Source organism: Sander vitreus, chromosome 8 (genome assembly GCF_031162955.1).
Source record: "Sander vitreus isolate 19-12246 chromosome 8, sanVit1, whole genome shotgun sequence".
Lineage (NCBI taxonomy): Eukaryota > Metazoa > Chordata > Actinopteri > Perciformes > Percidae > Sander > Sander vitreus.
Window position 1 is genome coordinate 18,596,276 of NC_135862.1, and position 27,469 is coordinate 18,623,744.

The 27,469-nt window shown below is 40.9% G+C and overlaps 2 protein-coding genes and 1 non-coding gene across 4 annotated transcripts; 1 reads left to right on the forward strand and 2 right to left on the reverse strand.

Moving 5' to 3' along the window:
• Window positions 1-164: 164 nt before the first annotated feature.
• LOC144522320 (netrin-4-like) lies at window positions 165-9,423 on the reverse strand. The gene is made up of 10 exons (XM_078257309.1): window positions 9,066-9,423; window positions 8,235-8,791; window positions 5,966-6,238; window positions 4,832-4,958; window positions 4,395-4,583; window positions 3,409-3,616; window positions 3,156-3,268; window positions 2,945-3,013; window positions 1,779-1,952; window positions 165-1,348 (listed from the first exon to the last, which is right to left on the reverse strand). The coding sequence occupies exons 1-10, from the start codon at window positions 9,124-9,126 to the stop codon at window positions 1,206-1,208; spliced, it is 1,914 nt and encodes a 637-aa protein (XP_078113435.1). The 5' UTR covers window positions 9,127-9,423; the 3' UTR covers window positions 165-1,205.
• A 9,294-nt stretch (window positions 9,424-18,717) lies between these two features.
• On the forward strand, window positions 18,718-18,805 carry trnay-gua (transfer RNA tyrosine (anticodon GUA)). Its single transcript is given in 2 exon segments — window positions 18,718-18,754; window positions 18,770-18,805. It is a non-coding gene; the product is annotated as a tRNA-Tyr (tRNA).
• Window positions 18,806-19,919: 1,114 nt separating this feature from the next.
• hal (histidine ammonia-lyase) lies at window positions 19,920-27,303 on the reverse strand. 2 transcript variants are annotated; one of them, XM_078257317.1, is made up of 20 exons: window positions 27,222-27,303; window positions 25,680-25,740; window positions 25,411-25,438; window positions 25,250-25,324; window positions 25,091-25,163; window positions 24,901-24,967; window positions 24,766-24,803; window positions 24,526-24,651; window positions 24,243-24,382; window positions 24,005-24,052; window positions 23,629-23,776; window positions 23,430-23,525; window positions 22,947-23,005; window positions 22,661-22,741; window positions 22,421-22,486; window positions 22,165-22,330; window positions 21,758-21,892; window positions 20,551-20,659; window positions 20,359-20,428; window positions 19,920-20,189 (listed from the first exon to the last, which is right to left on the reverse strand). In XM_078257317.1, the coding sequence occupies exons 1-20, from the start codon at window positions 27,229-27,231 to the stop codon at window positions 20,058-20,060; spliced, it is 1,728 nt and encodes a 575-aa protein (XP_078113443.1). In that variant the 5' UTR covers window positions 27,232-27,303; the 3' UTR covers window positions 19,920-20,057. The 2 variants fall into 2 exon arrangements, with proteins under 2 accessions (XP_078113443.1, XP_078113442.1); XM_078257316.1 differs by lacking the exon at window positions 27,222-27,303 and adding an exon at window positions 25,931-27,149.
• Between the last annotated feature and the right edge of the window lie 166 nt (window positions 27,304-27,469).

Consider the following 27,469-nt stretch of genomic DNA (forward strand, 5'->3'; position numbering starts at 1 on the left):
TGGAGACAGAGAAACCAGACCTATTCTTAACTGGGCCTGGCTCTAAAATGTCCTGTGGACTCCGGATATGATACACTGTGATGTCAATGAATACCCAGGCTTTTAATACATATTTATTTTGGGGCAGCAGGAATCACAGGCCAAAAAGAGGAGCATATGTTAAGAGAGTGTGCTCTCTTTCTTACACACACACACACACACACACACACACACACACACACACACACACACACACACACACACACACACACACACACTGGCTCCCATAGGGTCAGGTTTGGAGATGCGTGAATCCTCCTCATATAGAAGCAAGTCAGACGAGGACAGCAGAAAATCCTCACAGAATCAAGTCTGACTGAAGTAATCTGACAATGAGTAACTCTTGTAACTGAACCAGCTGTGAGAACAAACTCAATCCTGAGTGTTTTAGCCGGTTGCATATACTCTAGACCAGAGAGGGTGGAGCAGAGTGTGTTTTGCTCTTGTCAGACAGCAGGCGGGCGAGTTTGCCGCAGCTGAGCAGAGCTGTTCAGATTAAGCCGCCTGATTCCTTTAATGTTTTTTTCATCCAGGAGTTACTTGTTCTGACCTGCACAGTCCCAGACTCCCTGCCAAGGACATCAAGCAAATGCACACATCCACACTCACACACATTCTGACTTCATTCATGATTTATCTGCAATATCTGCGAGACGACAAGGATAATTCAGTCTGTGCCTTTGCAAGACTTTAGAGTAAACGGCTCTCAGTAAAATGTATACTGTAGGACTTGAATGGCTCATCAAGTCTGACAGCAACTTACCCAGGAAATAAAGTGTAATTGAGTATTTAACATGCATTGTTTTATAAATTACCTGGAAAATATAATACAGTAAGACAGGAATGAAATTCCAACATCAGCTTTGTCTTTGTTCAGATGTAAGTCTTTATGGCTTGCTTTGTTTACTTTGACTCTTAAGGGACTGTAGTTGGGCGAGGTTTGTGCTTATTTCTACCATAGCACTGTGGTGTAGTAGCTGTTTCTTGGGGCTGTGGACTCCACAGAAACATTAAATCCCTGTAGTAGGCATTGGGATTTGCTTTCATTTTAGTGTCCAAGCAATGCCTAATTCAAACAGTCCCTCGTTTATTCCGCACACTCCTGTACAGTATGTCACAGATCATACTTCTCCATCCCTCTGTCCATTGCAGTTCTTGGTAATGCCCTACCAGCGGCCACAGTCTTTTTTGAGGATGTGGAGGATTTTGCGTCCCAGGGTTGACTTCCATGGTTTAACCAGGCTCTTGGTGTTGATCATCAGTCGGCCGGTCTTCCAGTCCTCATGACCAGCCACTACATACTCAGATCCTGGAGAAGAAAACAGAGCATAAGCTTTACTACATTTCAACTCTACTAAGAATGTCACTAAAATACACAAAACAGGAGAAAATCACCTTATGTACAAAGAGCCCACATCATTATATAACTATAATAAACCAGTTAAATACTGTGCTGCTAAGGATGGCTTGGATGAATGTTGCCATAAATGATTATTGTAAGAGTGTTAGATCTGAATAGTCTCATAACAGAGAGGTGGCTCTAATCTTTAAACTGTAAATGTCCAATTTAAATGACTAATGTTAGGACATTGGCACCCACTCAAAGCCTTCATGAGCAGCGACAAAGATCCTCTATTCAGCACAAAGCTGGCAGATTGTTCACTTAAGAGTCGACTAATTATTAAGCTTTTGCATTGTGAGCAATACAGTTTTTTATTCTGGAAGTGGCTGCAGCTGACCTGGGTTGAGGATAGGACAGGTACAGCCCTGGGTGGTCCAAGACTCTGGGTAAAGGGTGACGCTTCTCCTCTGGATCTTCATCTGAGGCTTCTGGTACAAGACCTTCTTGACTTTAACCTCTACCTCCGCATGGGAGCCTTTATCGTGAGCTGACATTACCTTTACCACCAGCACTGTCAAGGCAACACAAACAACAAATTAGCAGTCTACCAACTACAAAATACAATTTCCACTTCTCAGATTTTTATTCTTTTGCAGCATAGACACATTTCAAAGGTTAAAGGGGAACGCCACCAATTTTACACCACCGAATCAGTTTACTTGTCATGAGGAGAATGTCATGAACCCCTGAAAACAGTTGTATAATGTCTTCTGTGGCCCTGGAGTAGCTCTTCAAGTCTAGGGAAATAACCAAACTGATGTCATCAGGATTTCTTTTCCTCAGCCTGGGCTGTGGAGACTGCTAATTTTTATATAAATTACACACTAGGGGCATTGCATTTGAAAGAGGTGGGCCCTGTCGGTAAGGGAGAATCTAATGAAAAGATCCTATCGAGTTGCAACATGGGAATCGGTGATCCAGGCTGTGGACTAAAAGTCAGATATCTTGGCCTCTGCTGCATAAATTTTGACCTTGAGGTGCAATGCAAACTTTAAAAGGTAGCCTATGGAGTTTGCGACCACTAGTAGCGCTGTGGAGCAATGCTTTTGTGAATGGGTCTTGCTTTGTTTGTCCTGCTGCATGTGCATGTGCATGAGGATGGTTAGATACATATTCCTGCCAATGGTTTCAAACTATTCCACTGATTTACAAGTGGCGGTTACGTACCATGAAACGCAGCAATGTGTCAGCAAAGGCAGGTAAGAAGAAGACCTCTAGCAAACATGTATATGGCAAGTAAACATGGATGTAAACAATACAGGTTTCAACATTTTCTAAAAATTGGCTATGCAAAGGTTTTATGAGTGAGAAAATGCATTCGATATGACATATAATGGGCTTTGGTGAGTTACAATGAATGTAAAGAGAAAATGTGTTTGTTTACAAGAAAACTCAATGGGAGTGGAACATCTAAGATATGTTGTTGAATAGTCTCACCCTCCTTTACTGCCATGATTGGCTTACACAATATTGAATGAATTCCCTCTGTCAAATAGCACTTACCATAGTCATACTCCGCAGCACAGAAGAGTTTAGAGCTGCCAAGGGTTACTTCTACACACTCACATTTCACTGGAAAAAAATGAAACTTTATTAAAAAGATTCCTATAAATCACTTCATCATGATGTATAGATTTCAAGATCAAAACACCTGCATTTTATCTGTATGGGCTGAGTGTGCAGTATATTACATGTGATATGACCTGCGACTCACCAGAGTGGTGCAGTGCAGAGAAAAGCTCCTCTACCCTAAAGAGTGCCGTCTCACTATTATTGCTGCTGTGTCCCATGTGGCCGGTGGCTGTATAGAAGACCTCCACATCTGAGCTGTGCCGCAGAGGTAAAACCAGTCAGAGGCAGGGCTCCACTCAGTGTTAATCATCCAGAATGCACTTCACCTCTACACCACACATCACTTAATCCAAGTACAAATACATATGGATATTGTATTAAGTCTTGGCTCTCACCCAGAAATGCAGTCACCAGTGTAGGGGTCACAGTCCCCTGTGCAGTCACATGGATGGCAGCCGTATTCATGAAGCCCCCAGTATCCCAGCATGCAGCTGTCACAGCTGGGGCCTCCGACTCCGGGCTTACAAGTGCACTCCCCACTGCTAGGGTTACAGAGAGTGCTACCTCCTGAGAGGATGGAGCCTACAGGGTGGCAGGAACAGGCTGCAGAGGAGAGGGGTGACAGAACAAGAGGACTGCATGTTAACAAACTATGTGTCTCCTTTTCTGGCACAGACATAGAAGCACTAAGTATACATTGTAAGGCTGCATGTATGCAAAGGACAAACACACTTATAGAAGCACAAACAAACCCATTTAGAGTGTACACAGGGAATTCCTGTGGAAATATAAAAGTTAACTGTATTTTATCATCGTCCTGTAACAAGCAAGGAGTATTTACTCAACATGCTTTGAGCAGCTGCAGCAACAACAAACAGTTAATCACACCCTCTCTATGCTGTGAGACCTGCCGCCTAATGGTCCTTTGTGATGACAGATTGATTTTTGTTACATACTTGCTTCGTCTGTTTCCAAAAATTGCATGTTTGTTCTTAAAAAAAGGCTTCAGCATGCCTGGCAGAAGGGAAAGGGCAAGAATGAGAAAAATTTGCTTGCATGGTCCATGGGAAATTCCTTCATTGCTTGCAATTACAGTCACATTCCAAAACAGTGCGGTCGTCTCCGTCATTCCTGCTAAGGAGCGGACTAGAGTCATCTTACTATCTCATCACTGTGAATGCAGTGACTCAGAGTGGTGCTGGGGGAAAATGCCCTTATCAAAGAGATCAATCTGCTTTAATCTCAAAAGGGTCAAAAGAAAAATCTAATCTCCATTACTGCCCTCAAAATATCAAAGGCTCTCCCCCTTAATTGGAATTCTCTGCTGGCATTCATCCAAACAGAGTTATGGTTTGAGGAAAAAAAACTTTAAGGGCCTTACCTTTGCAGGAGTCAGGGGCAGTTTTTGGTTGGCTGGGGTCTCTGAAGAAGCCTTTCTTACAGTTCTGGCAGTGACGGCCCTCTGTGTTGTGGCGGCAGTTGTCACACACCCCACCACTCTGCCGTCCTGTCACCAGCCACCATTCACGACTAAAGTGACAGCTCTTGGCGTGACCATTACACTTGCACTCTAGGTTTAGATGGACATGTAAAACACAACGAAATGTTTTTCTTTGCTTGGCTGAACTCTTCAAGCCCTAGTGATAGCAGTGATAACTCTAACAGTAGCTGACATGAAAAAGAAGAACTGCTCTGTTATTCATCATGCGCAAGTGTGTAAAAGGTTACATGTGATTTATGAGACTAAATTCATTTTCGAGATATGTCTACATGCTGTGTGTCCTACTCTGCATTTGACTCTCTTGCCCCATCACTCACTCTGGCACTCATGCGGTGTTCCTATGATGCCATTGGCAGCCTGCCAGGGTTGATCATTGTAGAGAGGTGCACAGCGCTCGCAGTGGTCACCTGCCGTGTTATGTCTGCAGACACACTTGCCATGGACCTGCCAGGCAAACACCACGTAAAAAAACTTGTAAATGTTATTGTATCTGCAGGCATCTTTTAATTGTTGACTGTATGTTTTTTACAAGTGCTTCAGGAACGTTGCTTAGAGGAAAGTGAGCAAGTAGTACTGCAGCATACTGAGTATTGTATTATATTGTATAGTGTACTACCACTCTGTTGGATTAATGTATATTTGAAGAGTTTTCATTGTATTCTTCTTAAACTGTTAATTGTTTTAAGATGTGTATTACCCTGGGCAGGTGGATGGTTAACCACGCCTGTCATCATAGATCCTGTCATCAGCCTATTGATGTATATATGTGGAGACCATTTTAAAACATTTTGGCCTGACAAAGATCCAAATGAGATCGAAACATTATCCATTTAAATAAGTTTGTGTTCTGTAGTCAGTGTGCAGGCGTTACTTTTTTCATTGAGCCTGATTTCCAGCAGCCTTGCACCTACGGTACATGTGATGTGCGTAATACTTCTTAAGTATTGCAACATAGCACCGTCTACATGCACAACCACAGTGGTTACACACTGTGCAGCTTACTACTGTCTGTGTAACATGTTTACACCCCTTTAGACAATGTTGGAATTAAACTAGTGCTTCTATTCTAAATTTACAGTAAAGAGAATAACACAACAGAGACTATGGGTTGTTGAAGCATAAGGCTGAATACCATAATTAAAGTTTCCACATCCTTAAATCCCTATAATGGTAGGTAAAGCTGTGGCCTAATATCCAGTCTTCACTTCAGCGGCACATACCAGCGCACAGCTGAGTAACAAGGGAGTGGTGGGAACTAAACCAAACCAAACCCTTTACTCCCAATCTCACCACATAAACAAATACAAACTGAGACAAAATGAAGCCATCAGCATGACACAACATCTTAGTTAATTTTCACAACAAAAGACCAAGAGCAAGAGTGTTTCCTTGGTGGAGTATCCTGTACCTGCAAGCTGTATGTTCACAAAATCAAGCTTAAAATCGCTCACCATGTTGTCGCTCTTCTGTTGGCTGGATTGGTAGCCCCCGGCTGGTACACAGTTGTCAGCATGACCATTGCAAAGGCAACTGCCTTTGACAATAAAATCATAGATGGCATAGTGGTCTGTGGGAAGGACAGCGGCACCAGAATGTTTGGCCTGGCAGGGACACTGCTGGCGCTGCAGCAGACGGACTCTGAGGTTGGTGATCATGAGCTGGTCCTGGGCAGCTGGTCCATACGGATCCACTGAGTGCCAAGGCGACAAAGCTTGATAGATCACCTGGGCATTGAAGTAGAGGAGAAAATGTCTTAAAATCAGTGTTATTCCATTTGTTAAAGCCTCTCTAATAAGTGAAGAAACTGACCTTAGAGACACTGACAGACCATGACAAAAACATTGTCAGTTTCTCTTTTTTCTTGGTCTGCCAAATAAAATCAAGGCATCAATCTGGTTCATCTTTCACGCTCCTCAAATAGCTGCTATTCTAGGAAAATCAGACTAGCTCCAATGTAAACATGGATAAATGGTTCTTGTTCTCCCTCGTTAAGTTTAGTTGAATGTTGATCTTAAAGATACTCTGTCTGTATATGAAAATGTGCTCATGCAGGTATAAAAAAGAAAAGAAAAAAAAGCCCAACATAGGTCATTACTCTTCATCGCAACATCAGGAATGAAAACTGTCAGACACACAATATGATTGTGGTAGGATTGTTATGGAAATAAAATTGAAAGCAGGAAGCATGAGTGGATAAGTTCCAGACCCAAAGACATACATTAATATGGATCATCTTCAATACACACTTATTTTTCAATCTAATTCTCATTTATTCTCATCAGTTCTGTGTGTCTGTATAGGGTGAAAACACTCCAAAATGTCCCTTTTTCATACTTATTTTATACAATTATCATCTATACTTATGGATGATATGGTCCGTTTGTATTGTGCACAAGAGAGAATTCATGCTGTGTCATAATGAATATATTTTGCACTATGACATCATGTGGTTAGTGATACAGTACACATGTCAACTACAGGTTTTACTGTACGATTATGGCACTTGACAAATTAGCAAATTCTGATTTGCAATAAGAAAAACTTCACTTGTAATGACCATATTTATACATTAGCTCATTAATGCAAGCAGAGATTTTAAACTAAGTATATGATGTCTGAATTGTTACTTTATTATGGAAACTCTACATTCACACAACATTTTGGGGACGTCTTTGCATGTTGAGCAACAGAGACACTAATTATAAAGGGCGAGGGGCTTACACAAGAGAGCTGACATACTGTAGTAAGACGCATACTGCAATTATGAGATCAGTCAAAGCCATATATTTATTCAGATGTTCAACCAGAACCTCCCAACGTGGTCTGAGGCTCTGTGGAGCAAAACAAATCTTTACTATCCAGTGAGAGTCTTTCTTCTACACCTCTGTGTGAATTAACGGTCTGCTCATGAATTAACCAAAGCTGATTTTCTGGCTCAGACCTCCCTGTGATGACACAGCAGCTCCAAAAAAATGCTTTGGGAGAACATCATACGTAAAAGTGAACATTGATATTCTAGCCGGGTAAGCAGTTTGCGGCTTAGAAGGCTGGCCTAACAAAAAAGGTCTCCCGCAGCCCTTCAGAGGAGGTCAGTTTACAAAGCAACTGTTTGTTCAGTGGGTCGTGTGATATCAGCTTATAGTGCATCCTGGTGCCAATAAATGGACAACAAGATCAGAGCAGATGGTAAGTGTTATTGCTGTGAAGTGCTGGGGGGATGTCTGGCAGCGAGATTTAATGTTGTCACTCTCAGATCTCAGAAATAAAATCACAATCCAATATTGAAACCTTTTCTCTGAGCTACAATAGATAATAGAATCATAGAATAATAGAATAAGATCATGTGTAATCAGTTTCTAAATCCTGTTGTTTAAATGAAGGATTTAGCGAATTTTAATTAGAAACTACTAAATGACTACTAATAGCTGTCGCTGTTCTTGTGTATAGCTTTGACGAGCTTTCGGGCACCTCTATGTCCTCTATGTGAAATGGATAGAAAATCCATAATTGATAATGCTCACATCATGGTATGTTTCCAGTAAGGTGATATATCCTTTCACTCTGTAAAACATGTTTTTTAGTTATAAGCTACCTTACGTTAATTTATCTGCAGAAGTAGTATGCATTTTTATTTTGGGCCCCCCACACCCCTCTCATGCCACACTGTCTACACCACTTTCCACCTCATGTAAATGTTTCTAGACCAGCCAATGTACTCACCTCTCCTCTCGTGCAAGGGAAAGCTCCTGAATACTTGGAGGTGCAAGTTACTCCACTCTCCCCGATTGGCGACCCCTCTGACAGGCCAAACACCTCCTCACAGTCCCTGGCAAAATACCTGCTGGCCCTCCATGTGTGCCCATAATCTTGCGAGCGCTCCAGCACCATTGCAGCGGGGCGGGGAGAGCGGAACACCAGGATGAGATGGGTGAGGAGGAACTCCGTCTCCAGGTCGAGCTGGAGCGTCTCCTCCTTCACCCCCTCTGCCGACTGCCACCAAGTGTCAGGGTTGCGGAAAGAAGAGTCGCTCATGGCAGAGGGGGGGTGCGCTTGGCTGGGGATAGCAGAGTTGCACTTGCTGCATTTTGCGGCCGAGCAGGACTCCCTGCTACGGGGGGAAGCGGTCTCTTTGTAGACACAGTAGGGCTCCGAGGAGTTGGAGCCGCAGACCGACTGCGTTCTCAGCACTCTGCCCTGGGCCAAGTTGCCCATTAGCGGATTGCAGGCTCGGCCGGAGCAGCGGCTCTCCACAGCTGGACCTTTGGATTTAGACGTTTCTGGTAGGAGAAAGGTGCGTTGACTTTAGTATAATTTGAGAGAAGGTGAGAGAAGAACGGCAGTTGTACGTCGGGCATGGCAGGACATTAGGCTACTAAGAAGGTTGCGAGTTCGGTTCCCGCTTCCCTAACACCCTTTCTTAGAATGTGTGCACTTATGATGCTGTGAGGCACGTGGACACAACGTTTCCCATGAGTGCAATGCTCGTTTTAATAATTCACACCTTCATGAAGTGGGTGCGTAAAAGTCTTAGACACACAAGTTCAAACTCACCGGCTGCCAGAGGAGAGGATGCGCACACCGGGATAATGACAAGTAAAGTCCACAGTCTCATCCTGGAAGAGTTGTTGTACTACTACATAAAGTCACCTGTCGTATATTCCGCAAGAGCAAGAACGCGCCCTCAACAGTTTGATCCAGGATATCCAGCTATTAATAATTCTACATGTTCCTTTCCGATATAAAATAACTAGCCTTACAATATTATATACAAATATTAAGAAACTCAACAGACTTGAACGTGAGCTTATTCCTGTCTGTCATGGTGGACGAATGTGGTATCTGAGCGCTCTGCAGTGACTATCCTAAAATATTTCCAGCCCACTTCAACTTGCTGTGGAGAGTTCATTGACATTTGGGAATATGAAGAGGTAAGCACCGCCCTCCCCTTCTTGTCTTCTCCTAGATCCCGCCCACGCTGGTTTCTAAAATCAGAATTTTCAAATGGAGCAATAGCAAAACCATCTCTGGAAGACTTGTTGGCATATAAAGGGGATGTTTTGATTATGATGATGATGATGATGATTGTGATTGTGACAGTCTGGCATCATGCTTATTTTCACCATTAATAAACAATTATCTACATATAGGACCATTTTTATCAGCCTCAAACTATACATGCATATTTTACCCTCAATCCGCATTTACTTTTTATCTCTGCCTCCCTCAATAAGCACCCATAGTTAAAGCAGTTTGTTGGCATCATATTTAGAGTAGAAAAGCACTGGTCTAAACAGTAAGTGAGACATTTAGATTGCCTCCACAACCCACTCAGACACTTGAGCTCTGACCGACAAGTATGCCATTGTGTTGCATTCCTGCCACATATGATCACTTATTTCTAACTGCCACTCATTAACTACACTTTACCTACCCTGTCAGACAGACAACAACTCTGGACCTGAGGGGTCGCACAACCCTTGACCCCAATAACCATCCAGTTGCCCACCATTTTATTTTTACTTTAACAGTAAAATCACCTCATTGAGTCAAAAGAGACATTTTAGAAGAAAAAAATGGTCATATGGTATTACAGGGAGCTTTGCCACTGGCTAACACAATATATAATAATCATTTGATATTATGTAAAAGCTTTAAAGTGTGGAGTAGACAGCCAAAGACAGGACAGGCTGATGAATAAAGATGAAAAGGGCACAGTGTCGTTGAAAATATGCATCATACCTGTGAATACACAGGTCAAGAGTAATCTCATTGTGAATATGGCCTCTCATATGAATCATCCTGTCATATGGGTGTGTATGTTAAAGGAGAAAAAGGGAGGTCTTGAGCAAAGTCTTTTCCTTAAGGCATCCCGGATCAGGACATTCCTTGAAAACTGCTACTCTCGTCACAGGGACAGCCTCTTCTGAACAGGGTTCATGTCTATGTTTTTAGATTTGCATGGGTTATTTTGGTTGTCTCCAGATGATTCGCCGGGGAAGGGATGATGCACCTTGAGCTGTTCTCTTTGTACATCACTTCACTTGCATGTTTTTACAATCCTTAAATCCCAGTAGTCGTGAAAAATGCTGCAGAAGAAGGATGTCTAATCTTGGCCAGTCTGTGATGTATTCCCCCAGCAGGATGAAAGCAACAAAATTCCTTTACTCTCTTTAACTTTAGCTGTTTGTTGTTTTCTCTGTTACACAACTTAAATTCTACTGAGTCAAATCATTAAATGAATAGTTTGACATTTTGGGAAATACAATGATTCACTTCTTTGCTTTAGAGGTTAAGAGGTGCTTTAGAGGTGCTTTTACTTTTGGACAGAGCCAGGCTAGCTATTTCCAGTCTTTGTGCTATGCTAAGCTACCCATCTGCTGGCTGTAGCTTCACATCTACAGTCATGACATTAGAGTGGTATAAATCTTCTCATATAACTCTCAGCAAGAAAGCAAAATACAAAATGTCCCAAAAATGCCCTATAATGTCCAACTATTCCTTTAGGAATAAAACACTGTTCTCTTATTCCATTAAAAAGATCAAACCAGGTGCAGTTGTATGATTAATGAACAACAGTGTATCTATATGGGAATACTGCAGATAAGTGCATTAATGAATAATGTCAAGCATTACAGTACAGTCAGAAGGGCTATTAGTTCAATGAAATACTGGGATGAAATAATCCTCTCATGTTAAATCACTTCCCTGTCTGCTACAATCTGGTGCTGGACCTTTGCAGCCAGTGGTGCTGCTGTGGCCTCGTCAACTAATGGCCCAATAAGATGAGAGACGCGGGGCCGTTCCACCGCCGCTGGCCTGCTTTATTTCCAGGCTGTAAAAGGATATGGTTCCCTCTGCCCCTCCTCATGCTGCCATGTCACATAGTACCTTCAGCTCACTGATCCATCTCAACCCTTGCAAATAATCTGTCTACTCTCCTGTAAAAGCCAGACAAAAAGCCAGACATGCTCCAGGCATAGCTGCCTTGCCCACAGGCCAGGCATTAAAAGCTCCAAACACCTTCTGCTTCTTTGCTTCCATTTTTATGAACTGCTATCTGTCTGCTTGTTCCTAGCCATAACATTCCCCTCACCCACGTTTTATCAGATGGTTCAATCTGGAATGACACAAAAAAGAAACAGGCTCTGTGTTATGTAAATGTTAGTGCTAAAATGCAACTCTTCCAATGATGTAACTCATTTGGCATTACCACTGTTAGTTATTCATATTATACTATGACAGTAGTAAGACTATTGATACTACTTAGGACAGCAAAGGCCTCCACTGCCCCTCCACACACATTCCCCTCACCCCCTCAACCCTTTCCATCCAGACACTTCTGGAAGTTTATACTCTATATTTTCCATCACCTTTTGACATGCTCTCTTTTTGCGCAGGAAAGACTCAACAGATGACTGAGCACAAGCCTGGTTTTAATAGTGGACACAGAAACAGGGGAACTGAGGGAGTTTCACCTTCATAAAAGCCAGGCAGGCGGATGTGTTACAGTTTTTTTTTTTTATTGTTATGGGAGAGGATCGGAAAGCCCACAGAGGGCTAAAGTGTACCTGTGTCATGTAATCTGCCACGTGAATAAAAGCACACACAAAACATACAGTATCGTGAACAATGGGAGAGGAAACAGTGACTGGTTTTAACATACAAACCACAGGCGTGAGTTCTTCATTTGAGTATCTGACAGGTGATAGCTGAAAAAGCAGAGGAGCAGCCAAACATGCGGAAAGATTTATGTTACAGATCATGTTTAAATGTTACATATTATAGAGGATGGGACATATGTTAAGTGTCAGTTTTCACTGTATCGCTGTTGCATGTTAAATACTAACTGTAAACATTTTAAAGGTCTTGTACAATAACACTGGAAAAGGTTTCCTTTAATGTAATCTTTCACTCAAAATACAGTTGGAATTTTAAACATAACATTGTAGTTTGTTTATTTTTCTCTCTTTTTTTGCTGGCTATATCTTGTATCATCACTCATAGTATTGGTGGACAGCACCCCATGTTAGTTATAATTGTGTGCAACTTTACAATTAATTATTTTTTGTCTAAATCTTGTTTTCTGTGAAGATGTAGTCAAATCCACTATTGTGGACACGTTTTTCCTGAAGTGGAAACTCTTCTCACAGCCTGAAAAAGTGATGCTCCTGGAAAACACATAGATTAGTCTAGGAAAAGACATTTTACTTGCTTTTTTTTTTTAATTTTCAACTATGAAATTGGTCATATGTGCTACACAGTGATAGCTCAATTGACATTTATCGGCACACCCATGGTCTGTCATTATCTGTCAGCACAAAAGTGTACAGTAAACAAAAACAGTAACCTCCAAAACAATGCACTATAAAAATTACAACTTAGTGTATACTTTATAGTATTGGCATGCAGTATGAAAATGACTGAGACACAGAAATATGGTTGGCATAATGTCAGTGTTATAAGTGTTTGATCATCATTGTGCAGGCTCATTTGAAAATGCCCATGTAAGACAGCCCAAAGAAGCTTTTTTTCCCCTTGTTGCATAGCAAAACACAAAGGGCATACATTTCAAAAAGCGACGTGACAGACATGGTGACCTTGAAGACCGATGGCAGTTGTTAATCATGAGGATGCCTTTGGGCTGTTCTGAGCTAAAACTTTGCTGAGAGAAAAAAAAACTCCATTATTTTGAGAAAATTCCACCTGCTGTACCATTTAAGCTTTTAAACACACTTTAATGACGAAGAAAGCCATAGAATGTTTGAAAGTTGGTGCTAGATTAAGGATAACTATGTTTATGTTGTGAAGCGGTTATGATTGATGGTAACATGTCTTCAAGAGCCACTCTTTAGACTTTTACCTAAGGCGGGCGAGATTAAGTAGCTCCCCGAGGTTTCTCAGTTGAGGGGCAGACAGGATGATAATCTCAGTAAAGGATGGAGAAGATTCAAGTCTGCTTGTGTTATGAGAGGAATGTCTGCTGCCTCAACAGCAGGACCCTGCTTTAAGCTCCATGTCTGTCCTCATGTTGTTGTATGTTGAAGCAGCTACACATGTAATACATTTCTGTCTGACAGGTCAGGACAAGATGAATATATATATCTTCATTTTGGGTGAGTGGACGTGTACAGAGAGCAAGACAGCAAGCATTGCCATTTATCATTACAAGCCTTCAATAAACCTCACTGAAAGCAATTTGTCATCACTTTTCTGCTCAACAGATTCATTGGTTTTCAGTTTACATCTTAATGACCCTTTCCCAGTGGTGGAAGAAGTACTCTGATCCTTTACAAGGTCAAAGTAGCAATACCAAAATACTACAGTAAAAGACAAAGAAAATATATATTAAGTATCAAAGGTAAAAGTAATCATAGTACACAATGGTCCTTTTTTAGAATGTCATATAATATTGTATTACATTAGATTGCCATTATTAATGCATCAATGTGTATGCAGCATTGTTCCCATAACACATAATACATTTTATATTCACATTCATAAGAAGTTCAGTTATATTTCCAAGATATAGCATGCATATCTTTTGGATCACTTTGAGAAGTTTGCATTATGCAATGGGTGTATGCACTGCCGTCTAGTGGGTGGACAATATACTACTACTACAGAAAATAACCAATTTCCCCTGTGAAATTAAGCAACAGAGATGTGCAACAACATAAAAACGGAACGAAAGGCTAACTCAATTCCACTGCCGGGAACTTAACAGTGTGACATCCAGCGGAAGCAAACAATGCAGGCGCTGGCAGCAAATAGCTCCAGTCATGGAAGAGGATATTGTAGTCTTACCGCAGATAATTATTTCGTTTGTAATTAAACAACGTCTTCAGTTGAGATTTTGTCAACGAGCGACTAACTTCTGCTGCTGAAGAAATATTCGGAGTTAAAAAAAATAAAATAAAGCTATCGTCGAGTAACATTACGAAGAAGAGATCGATCGTCTGCGCAGACTGCTGGATATCGTTTGGAAACCTGAAATAAAGTTACACAGGAATGTTCTGTTAAAAAACTAACAGAGGTGCATGACTTTAAATACAAACCTGTGCAAGATCAGAAAGGAAGCAAGCATCGAGACTCAGGATCAACTAGAAATGCAGAGCCGAAACCAAAGAGAAGACGTCACAAAAGCAATAATCACAGTAACAATGTAAACAACTCTAACTTGTTAAAAGGTTCACTGTAATACACACAGGTGAAACGTTTTTCCAATGTAACACCTGTGGCAAAGCATTCAAGTTTAAGTCCCACCTGATAATTCACAAGTGACCTGTATTCTTGCAAAACGTGGGAAAAGATTCAGTCGGACATAATTTCTGAACGCTCATATAAGAATCCAGACAAATGAGAAGCCCTATTCTTGCAACACATGTGGAAACGATTTTAGATATTGTAGTGCCTGAGCACATAAAACCTTTCAGACCTGACAACGCCACCTCCTATTGAGGGTCAGGAAGAACCCTTTGTACCCTTACTTATGTTAAATAGTGTGTCGTGTGACCAACTGTAGTTCTCCCCTAACAGGAACAATTGACAGGAGGCAAATATTGTACAAAAATGCGTTTGGTTTTATTACAAAAAGTTTAAAAGAATCCCAATTAAAATAGCAAGGACAGATTAATAAAATAATAAATTAGATGGCAGATACATGTGGTCTTACTCTCCTCAAAGTAGAAAGGTCGGGTCAGCACGCGCACACTACTCCGGGAGACAGAAAGAGGAGACAGAAGGCCCAGCAGCGACAAGGACATGCACTACACACTTATTTCTACACAATTCATGCAAGTCACTACAAAATATACAGTGTCGAGGCTACATACACACCGCAACAGAGTGTCACCCAGTGCAGTCTCACCCCGAGGAGGCAGTGTCGACACGGACCCAGCCTTGTACAGGATCAAGCTGTGAATATACACAAATCGAGGAGAGAAACGTATGTCAAAACTTCCATAAAAAAAAAATCTACAGACCACTTGTAAATGAAATCACAAAAAATTAATCAACCAAGGCAAATAAACAAAATGGTAAAATAACCGCAGAAACAGTGAGTGGACTGGTCCCCCTTTGAGAAAACAAACACATTAGTGGCCATTCACAAGGTTACCGTGTCTTGCAAATAATTATTAAAACATTAATAAAAAGAGTAAAATATAAGCCTACTTTGCAAGAACACAAACTCCTATAGCACAGTTAATGCAGGAGGAGGAATTTCCAAAGCAGTATTTTCCGGAGCTCTACAGCCACAGCAGCTCATTAGTCACCTCAGTGGTAAACTGAAACATACAAAGAAAAAAGTAGGTGCTTTTCCGTGTTTTTCATCTCTCCTTCCTGTTAAAAGACAGACAGTCCGTCTGTCCAATCAGGAGGGTCCATCCTCTACTAGATAGGCCCTACCTTTTCCGGTAGAAGTTAATGCCGTTGTGTTTTCATATTTGTTGAAGTGTTTTCATATTTGCTGTCGTGTTTTCCTGTCGTGGTTTCCTATTTGCTGTCGTGTTTTCCTATTTGCGGTCGTGTTTTCATATTTGCTGTCGTGTTTTCCTATTTGCTGTCGTGTTTTCCTATTTGCTGACGTGTTTTCCTATTTTCTGTCGTGTTTTCCTATTTGCTGTCGTGTTTCCCTATTTTCTGTCGTGTTTTCCTATTTGCTGACGTGTTTTCCTATTTGCCGTTGTGTTTTATGATTTTATGATGTTGCGTTTTTCTATTTGCTGTTGTGATTTGCACTTCAGGGCCACCGTAGTTTTGTGCTTCTGCGTCATCTCCACGCCGCAGCTACGCCGTCGCTCATATGGCGTCGTGACCCTTTCAGAGTTCTGCGTTGCGTTTGAACGCGTTTCTTTGCATCGTGGTGCATTTCACCGCCAGAGCGATGGGGGTGATAGTTTGTTTTGGTTCCGCGTTTTCCGACAGTCACAATGGCGAGCGAAAGAGAGAGAGAGACAGTTTATGTTATGTTAGCCAGCAAACTTTAGCACAACTGCCCACAAAGTACTGCTTGCTGGCAAAGTGCTAATTTCAAAACGTTACTGATATATAGACACTTTACAAACAGATAACCCCGTCCTTGTAACCAAAATATGTCTGAGGTCGTTAGCTTCTTGTCTCATCTGGGGTCTGATAAACAGTAAAATCATCAAATTCAGTGTCCGCAATGCTATTTTCCAATAAACTGTAGCTGTCATATTTCACGGACCCTGTGAGTGCGGATTTCATGTCGCGGCTTTCGTCGCTGTTTGTCACTTTGCCTAAGATTGAGTCACAAGTAATACTCGCCCTGTTGTTTATTTGGTTGCTATGACTTCGTCAGTGATGACGTCCTGTCACTGCTCCAGTTGCTCACCCTCAAAGGGGAGAGAGAGCGGATGGTTTATCGGTGTTTTTTGCCCCCAACGGCTCCTTCCAGGCAGCGCTGCCTGGAAGGCATTAGGATTAGGCACTGGTTATGGTTATAGTTAGGGTTAAGGTTAGGGTTAGGTGCCTTGAAATCAACGGTCGCAGCGCTGCCTTGAAGTCAATTAGGCAATGGTTATGGTTATGGTTAGGGTAGGGTTAAGGTTAGGTGCCCTGGAGGCAGCGGTAGCAGCGCTGCCTGGAAGGAGCCGTTGGGGGCAAAAAACACCATCGAGCGAGCGGATGACAGTTCGCTTGAGTTCAGTAGAGCACACGGCTCTGCGGAGTCGTGTATTTACGTATGTATTATTTTAATTACTTTAACAGCTGAAGGAGCGGCGGTGCGCGGTTTACATAGCGGAAACCCTGTTGTGGTCTGCCCTATTTGATACCGTGGCGGCAGAAAGTATCAACATAGAGGAAACGCTGGAGTTTATTTGCAACGCTTATGTCAGTGAACTAGCATGTTGCTACTCCCCACAGTAGGCTGCTTGAAACACCGACTAGCAACACACAGGACGAGTTGCTGATGACCAATCACAGTCCTTGCGGTCTGCATCGTCTCAACACAAACACATTTTTGGAGGTGCACGTCGAGCTACGGCGAAGGGCTCGGAGGGGGGTTCGTGGCGACGCAGAGGGGTCTGCGGGGGTACGCCGTCGATTCGACGCAGAAGCATAACACAGCTTAACACATTACAAGTCATCATTACATGCAATCAGCTGTTAAACCCCTAATATCCTGATACTCAAAGTTCTGAAGTGAAGCACACACACACACACACACACACACACACACACACACACACTGGATTTAAAAGTAAGTGAACTTCAAACAGGAAATTATTTGACCTGACCCAAAATTAGAATTTTCTTAAGAAAGTAATTATACAGTATCTTTTATCTTATATAGTAGATGTGTTGGATTCAAGGCGAAAATGGGGGGACATTGCCACCCAGTGGTTACAATTGGATTTAGTTTGTGTGATTTAGACTTCTTAAAAATGACTATTGAGGAACAGTGCAGTAATTTAGAGTACAGAAATGACATTATTCATGAATATAAATTATTGATGTTTTAGATAGAGGAATACAAGTCATCCTCAATGCTCATCACACAGACATAACATAAATATAAACCTGTGGTTTTTATGTCTCGAGTTTCGAATTCCAAATTAATCATTTGCTCATGATATACTAAGCAGATATGATTCATTTACCTGCTTGTAGAACTGTCATGACTGTATCTGGTATATTTATATTCACAGTAAAGGGCTCAGATTGATAATAAAAGTTGCGACTAAAAAGTAAGCCTGTTTTTCCAGAAATGTCCCATTTGTCCTGAACCATTTATAGGCAAATATGCATCTATCTATCCTAAAGATATCGTCTACTCCTGTCTATTGAAGGAGTTTTTTGTAACCTAAGACAGCATCTGGTAACTTAAAATGTTCATAGTACATTTAAGTCAGTGTGGTTTTGGGGTGCAAAGCAAAGCTTTTACTCATAGATCAAAACAACTTTTGTAATTACTGCTTTTAAAACAATCCTGGACTGGTCTGTGTACCGGCGAACGAAAGGTACGTTTAATGTTGCTTGTTTATCATTTTTTTTTTCCATCTTAAGCTGAGTATTTGTTAGTTCGGGATACAGCTGTGCCATTTAGCAAAAATATATTTAACGCGGTTTTACCAAACAATGTCAAAAGAATCCTAACCCTTAGACTATAATTATTGAACAAAATCATATTTGGAAAAGTAGCCTTAAATATACCAGTGCGTCAATACGTTGTATCGTCCCTTCGATAGCTCAGTTGGTAGAGCGGAGGACTGTAGTGGCTTACAGCTGAAATCCTTAGGTCGCTGGTTCAAATCCGGCTCGAAGGAGACACTTTTCTTTTTTAATTATTATTATCATTATTGACCATAGATCATTTTGTATGGTCGGCTCTAATGATTGACAGCACTTGTACTGTCAGTCTAATGATTGACAGCACTTGTACTGTCAGTCGTTTTTGCTTCTTTTGCTTCTTGCCCTGCTATCAATAACGTTTCTGGGCTTAGTGTTAGTTAGAAAGTTAGTTAGTTATTTATTTTCGCAGTAACCTGAACAGCTTGACAATGTAGTTTTAGTGTTACCTTTTAACAGAGACTATTTTCTGCTTAATCAGGAAGTAGGCCTACTGGCCTTATATGTTTGTGTATATAATTGTGATTTATATAGAAACGCATTTTTACTTTTCATTTAATGATAAGCGTTTGTCAAGTCGAAGCAGCACACTGAATTTAACAGTCGCTAAGTTTGAGGTTGGAAGGTTGAGATTGCAACGAGACAAATTCATTTGTTAAGTTTGGCTAAGCACACGGGAACAAAGGCTTTAATGTAAGGTTGAACTATTTCTGTGAACAACAGATTGCCCCTTGTGCTACTAACTGTGATGAGTTGTTTGTGTAACCCTTGAATGTGTTGACCACTACCTTTGCAGGTGACATACCACTTTATCTTCCTCAGGTTTTTTTTATCACAGCCCCTATCAGTACTTACTTACCACTGCTACTACTAAAAGTAATCTTAAGTTAGTGTATCATTAAGTAAGTAATTTCTGTCAACCACAAACATGCCCTAAATGTACAGACATATTAACAGGAAACGTGAGCAGAAAGCAGGATTTACATAATCATACAAACTATTTAGGAGCAGAGCTTGTATTGTGTTGTCTAAGATGGAAATATACAGATGACAATCATTTAAGATTTCATGGAATTATACCAGAAAAAAAACATTTAATCATAGTAATGTTTGTGCTACATCATTAAAATCATTTGATATGTGAAAATTGTACATTGGCTGAGGTAGTCGTGGCAATACAAACTACATTACGCACATTTTAAGGGACAATAAAAGCTTAGATAAATACAATTCTAGTGCACAGTGGTGTAAGGTAGGCTGTGTGTAAGCTATATTCAACAAGATATCCTTAATGATTAAAAATGTCAGACATCAAAGTATGAATTTATTCTTCAAGGGTCAAAACAACAATCAAAAATTGTGGGTCATTTTCATTCAAATTCACAAAAGTCCCAATAAATGATGATTTTAATTATAGTTATTGCAAAATAACAAACATTTGACATGTTTTCACTCATGACGAACACGCTTCCTCGGTGATGCTGGAGGCTCCAGAGAGAAGGCAGTAGGAGAGCCGGGACGGGACTCGGGGATGTACTCTGTCTGATACTTGTCGATATAAGGCTTGGCCACATTCCACACCTGAGTTGAAAATGTTCAAACATGTCACTTGAAAATCACAATTTTGCCATCCCTCTGGAGGTTAATAAAGAGTATAATTAAAATAAAATGATATGTATATATAGATTTGATACATTTTACAGCCACAGAAAGAATTAACATTGCTTCCTCCAAAAGATTTGTCACTTGCCTTCTGGTCAAGTAGAAGACGGTGAACAGCTTCAATGTCCGGAGACATGAATCTGTCTTTAATCCATGGTCTGTTAATGGCAGAATAGTTGAGAGTATGAGAGTCACAAGTGGAACAGTGGATACATATTAACTAATATTAACTATCCTATACATAATTTCAGTGGACCTTAGCCACATCTGTTTGACTTACTTGACAACGCTGCGCACAAGGTCATAGACCTTCTCCAATGGAGTGGTGGTACGAAGTGGGCGGAGGAACTCAATACCCTGACAGGCTGCCAACAGCTCTATAGCAAGAACTGATCACAGAAAACATCCATTAGATGTGACCAAATGCATAATCAGGTTTTGAATTTGCAAAAGAATAGTATATTTTTTTTTTAAATGTCTTATTTCGGTTAGTCCTCTTTTTAGTGGTAATTGATATCACTACTTTTGGTGTGTTAAAATGACAATATTTTGTTTGCAGTAAGGTTGCAATGCTGCATACTGAACACATTAGAGTGGATTACAATGTGAGTGACTGGACCAAATCTTCAGTATGACATTACATTGAATAATGTAGGATTATCAAATCACAAATTTAGAAAGGCTTCAGCACTCATTTGGATTCCATCATAAATGTTTTTAACTATGTATTTCTTAAAGAGAGACTGTGAAGCCCATTGAAAATGCTTCACTTCATCCTATCCTTAAATTAGTTTTGCAATGTGTTGATAATTATATTTTTAAAAAATCATAAGGGAATATCACATACATTAGATGTTTTATGTCCATGTGGAGCAACCATTGGATTCAACAAATCTCACAATACTCTTCCAATACCTTAAAGATCCACTACAATATAGAGCTGGAAATTGTAGGTTAAAAGACCTCTGTTCTCTTTAAATCTGGTCTATTTCAACATAGATTGCAACTACTATTGTATCTTTTCTTGAATATATACATGTATATGAATATATATTTTCTCACAAAAATCATAGAGAGAAAAGTAATTTAGCTAGAAAGGCATTGATTTAATAGGGGTTTTAAACCTGTAGTTTTATAGTTAACCACTATATCCACTGATTGAGCTTTGATTTACAACCATGCAAATGTTTGCTGATGCACCTTTATCCACAGTTGGTGTGCACTGGTATGATATGGATGTTGCTGCTTGTTGCTTTTAAAGCTTACTTAAAGTTAGGTGGTTATCAGATCCTTTTTTTAAACTTCTGATGCTAATGACCATAAAGTTAGCCATTTGGTGTTTCAGTCAGAAAACTGCATCATTATGTTTAGCATTTTTATGCCCATATCTATGCCTTACAATTACTGTAATAGGATGGGTTTTAAAAAAAAAAAAAATATTAATAGTAGCAATTATCCAGTCATACCTGGATTTTGAAAAGCCTTACCTTGCTCCACATGCTCCACGACCCTCAGGGCCTTCCTAGCAGCCCAGCCTCCCATGGACACATGGTCCTCTGTAGCAGCACTAGTGGACAAGGAGTCCACAGACGATGGATGACACAAAACTTTATTCTCTGAAACTAGACAGCACAGAAAAGGAAATTGGACTTAACGTGCATGCTAAAACATTGAATTAAAAGGAACATAAATTCAGATAAAGATATTTAAATGGTGTTTATCTTTATAACACATATATCTTTTTGTTAAAAATATTCTACCTGAAATTCAACATTCAATATTACAACCTATTTAACTCTACCAACAAAAATCTATTTTAGTCAACATAAAGTTTCATATAATTCACTTTACTGATGTTAATGCTCCATTTTGTTTTATTTTTTTGCACACTAACCCAAGGCAGCAGCGGTGCAATGAGCAATCATGAAGCCTGAGTTAAGTCCTCCCTCGTTGACGAGGAAGGCAGGCAGCTCACTCAGAGACGGGTTACACAACCTTTCGGTCCTCCTCTCACTGATGGAGGCCAGCTCATGGACTGCAATGGCTAAAAAGTCCAGAGCCTAGAAGAAAGAAAATGGCAATGAAAGAGAGGGGAACAAAATCTACAATAAATACTCAAAATATATTTCATAAGTCACAAATGTACATACCTTAGCTGGGTATTCGCCATGGAAATTCCCACCTGAAATGGTCTCACCTCTTTCCGCAAATACCATCTTGTACGGCCGTTAAGAAAAATAAATCACCTCTGATTTCCAATAAAATCCAGTATATAACTTGTGGCAGAACCTAGAATTTGTGGTTGAACAGTTTTGGGTGCAGTGAAAAATGTGGCACATCTAGATTTACGTAGTAGTCTGGTCAGTCATCTTTATGTTGAGAAAGGATACAGGATTGTCAGTGGCGCTGTTGATTTCTGTATTGATGATGTTTTGGACAAATGTTATTGTGTCATTGGTGACTCCATGAACCTGTGTACAGAAACAAAAAAGGTATGCTCAGAAACAACTGAACAACACTTTAAGCACGGTCCTACTCCAATTCCAAAAATCTGAATGCTCTGCTTCAGGACTATTGCTCCAGGGATCTACCATGATCAAGGGTGTACGGACTGTAAAGTCCTGAGGGAGAAACTTGTGATTTTGGGATGTATAAATAAACTTTACTTGAGGTTACCTGAGGACAGCATCGCATGGTGTAGGCATCCTGGACTCTGTCACAGAACCGGTGGCTCTCTGGAAAAACATACCAACACCAGATGACACACATTAATACAGGCATAATATTACCAAAAGCTATACTTTATTAATCCATCTGGGGAGATACACCCTCTGCAATTGAACCATTCATAACCTATTTATGGGCTGTGGGGAGCCACAGTGCAGTGCTCCAGCTCTGAAACCACCTTGATCAAGCGCAGAAATATTCCTTACAGATGTTTGTCTTTTGGATGGGAGGAAACTCCCACAAATATGGCAGTACTGTAACATGCAAACCTGACCAATTGTGGCCCGGTTAGATAAGTTTGAACACCGGACAGACTTCTTGCTGTAAGGCAACAGTGCTGCCCAGATGTTAAGTGTATTACAATGACTTTGTGTGATTATTATATAATATTGTATTACTTGTCTGTTTTAGAATATGGGCCTGTCCTCTGACCTGCTATCTCGGATGGATGGTGATCAGAGTCCAGCAGCGAGCGGAAGCGCAGGGCCACCTCGATCTGTCCTGGGTGGGGCCGCAGCGAATGGATGTCTGCAGAGAAGACCAGAAAATGAGGAAGGATGAAACTGATACAAAAAGTTTAAGGTACATTTTTCCATCTAGTTTTGTGATTTTGTTCACTGCTGCTGCTCACCACTGTCAAAGGCCTTGGTGGTTCCCTTTAGCACCTCAAGGGTCAAAGCAGCAATGATGTCTGCCTGCCGAGCAATTGCCTGGGCTCGCTCCACAGCCTCCGCCCCCAGAGAGGTGATCATTTGGGTCCCGTTGATCAGAGCAAGACCCTATAAGGGTAAGAGTGAGAGGGACGCATTTTCCACTTTAAGAAGCCACTAGGAGAATGCAATGCAATATGCACTATATTGTGTTGTATAATTGTAAATATAAACACTATAATTGTTCTTCTAAAATCTGTACCTGAGGAGAAAGCACATTGTATTCCCAGTGAACCCTATGGCAGTTTATTTAGTGCAGTGAAAACAAATATGAGAGAGCATGGTTTTAAAGATTACCTCTTTAGGCTTTAGTGATATTGGCTTCAGTCCATGGGCCTCCAGGACCTGGCCAGAGATAAAAGGATAAAAAGCATGTAAAAGGTCAAGGGGCATCAAAAAGCAAATATGTTTTCCTGTTGGACCTTGCAACATGTCACTCTAACAAGCAAAGAGCACATGTCCTGCAGCATTAAGCAAGTTATTGTTGTACAATCATGGAAAAGTCATTATGACAGTTACATCTCTAAGATCTTACATATTTGGCATCTGCCCATCCGCTCTTGGGAGACCACATTTTACCCTCTCCGATCAGCCCCAGGGCCAGGTGAGAAAGGGGTGCCAGGTCTCCACTAGCACCCACTGTTCCCTTCTCTGGGACAAAGGAGAGGCAGGAAGCTGCAGGGACCGAGTAAGTCAGAGATGAAGATTAGTCATACGACAGTCCGCTCCCCCAATACTGATACCTAACGGAAGTTATCAGCAGTCAACTGAAACTGATATCCCAGGTCAGATAAGGTAAAGTACGGCTGGTGGCTTACCGTTGAAGGCTTGGATCATGGCATGAAGGGTTTCCAGAGAAATTCCGCTGTACCCTTTGGCCAGAACATTGATCCTCAGAGCGAGCAGCATGCGAGTCCTTTCTGGGCTTAGCGGGTTTCCAACACCTACACACCATAGTATAACATCCATGGGGCTGATTTTAAATACAGCAAAACCTAAAACACTTTGTCAGGAGCACTGACTTGTTGACATTTTAAATATTAATTGAGCTTTATTACCTGCTGAGTGTGACCGCACCAAGTTCTCCTGCAGCTCCCTGTAGAAAAAAGCACACATCAGCACATAAAAAAGTTCATTCTCCAATAGAAGATCTAACATTGACAAAAAAGCAGACTGTAAAATATTGTCTTTACTTGAGCTTGCTGACAGGAATGACTGTTCGGGCAAATTTGCCAAAACCTGTTGTGATTCCATAAACAACTGGAGGAACAGAGAGAGAGAGAGATACTGAGAACTCAATACATGGGATCACTGATTTCTGAAATACTGTATTTTTGCGGTAGCTGGCTAACATTAGTTCTTTATTCTTAAATGTTTCCTAACCTTTGTTTTCTTTGACAATGGTGTCCAAAAGCTCTCTGGCTTGCACAACTTTTCTTTCTGCCTCCTGAGTCAGCTGAAAATGTTGGTTAAAGGAATGAGTATCTTAAGTCAAATTACACAGACCAGCCATGACAACAAATACAATTTGATGATCATTACCTTTATCTTGTAGAGTCCCCTTCCTAAGTTGACCAGATCTGTCGATGTCAGCGTGTTGCCGTCCAAGGAAATGTACTGCACAGGGAGAGCCATGTAACACAGAAGTAGTCGGTACAATATGTTTTAAATTTGAATAGAGAATGGGTAAAGTAAACACTTACCTCTGCAGGTTCCCTGTATGCTGCTGTGCTGTTTCACAGTTTAATTAAGGATAACATTCAACAAAATACAATGTTGCCCTTCACTATTATTTTATTATTAAATATATGACTCTGGTTTATTTTGTTCTTTCAAAAGTCATTGTTACCCACAATTGAAAACAATGTAATGGCATAAACAAAATGAAAAACTGATAGTATTTAGTACAAACTACAGTAGGATACCCACTATAATTAACATAATTATGGCACAAATACTTGTGAAAGGATACAGGTGAGAAACTCCAGGCTCATACGGGATAAAGTCAGGAGACATGGTGTCGCCTTCAATAGCTGTAAGTACACGGTAATAATTCACACTGTACACATTTCCTTTTATTGGTAGATACTGTAACTACATCTTAATGTCTCGTATCGTCGGTACATAAACCATACACAATTACGCAGACAAAACTGTCCCCAAAATGTGATGCATAGGCCCTACATTCTACATTATTATATTTTAAATGCATACGGTCATTACCGAGCTCGACAAAGTCATTATCCTCCAGTACATCCTCGACGGTGTCATCCGCGTCCAACAAACCCAAACCCTGGCACCTGCGCACAACAAAACGAGTGTCCTTTACAGTCGTGATGCCACCGTTGTCTGGTTTGTTCTTTACGTAACGTTTAAGAGCTTCTTGTCCGAGCCACCGGATGGTGTTGGTGGTATCCCGGCAGGGCACTGCCAGCCACTCATCTCGGATGTGGACAGTAAAACAAGGCATTGCGCTTCAGCGGGACTCTGCTTCAGTGAGCGCTGCTCGCCGCTCTCGCAGGGATCACCTTCAGCCACCTAAAGTTCAGCCGCCAATCAGACGCACCGCTCGGAAGCCGCGCCTCGCCGGAGTCACACCTCTGGGGACCATTGACCTCCACAGGCCAGTTACATAGATGTTTGCACCATGGTTTGGACATACTGACCCACTTGAGTGTACGTGGTTTAATCACAGAAACGCACCGAAAAACATGGACGCGTTCAAGTTTTTGAAGGAGCCAAACTTGATGAGTTTTTATACTAGTTGACAGGTAGCCTATTTTGAATGTAACAACCAAACTATTTATTGTTTTACTACCAACAACTAAATGAAGTGAATTTCATTCTCAAAATGACTTAGGCTAATACAAATGTTATCACACATTAATTGGAAAAGAAATAAGAGAGAGCATGTAAGTAGCCTACATAAATAGCCTGTGTAAGTACATTTACTCAAGTGTTGTACTAATGTACAATTTTAAGTACTTGTACTGACGTGTATTTCCATGTTATGCTACTGTATACTACTTCTACTCCACATTGTGGAGGCAAATATTGTAGTTTTAACTCACTACACTTATTTGACCGCTTTAGTTAGGGTAGTTAGGGTCCTACTAGTTACTTTGCAGAGTTAGATTATTAACACACTAATAAATCAACTCATAAATAATGATGTATTATTATAGGTTAAGCTACCCAGCTCTATATAAAGTAATTACAATGACCCCCACATTTACCAGCTACAACATTAAAGTGATATAGAGGCTACTTTTATAGTTCAGCATAGGCCTTTACATCTGAAACGACAATTCTGCATAATGAGTAATTTTACTTTAATTATAATTTGATGCATTACATATTTGGATGCAGGAATTGCAGGAGTGTTTTTACAATGTAGTATTGCTACTTTTACTGGTCTTCCACCACTGCGGATAATGAAAACGAAATTGGACACGACATAAAATCACATGACTTTTGACCTGTAAATGGAAGTATTGGAAGTAACGAGGCGCACCTGAAAGCATCGCACCAGCCTGCGGACAGATGATGTCAGTTTATGGGCTGTAGGGGTTTCTGCATCACCACCATGTGTGCCGACAACGAGTAGGCCTACTGCTGGCCGTCAGCGGGCAGGCAGAGGAGAAGAGGAGGGGAGGAAAAGTGTGTTTACACAGACGGCAAACTGCCTGGGGAATCGTCGGGGAGAGGAAGTCAGCCGGCTCTGTGTCTGCCTGCTCCAACTTCCTGCTCAGAAAAAGAAAA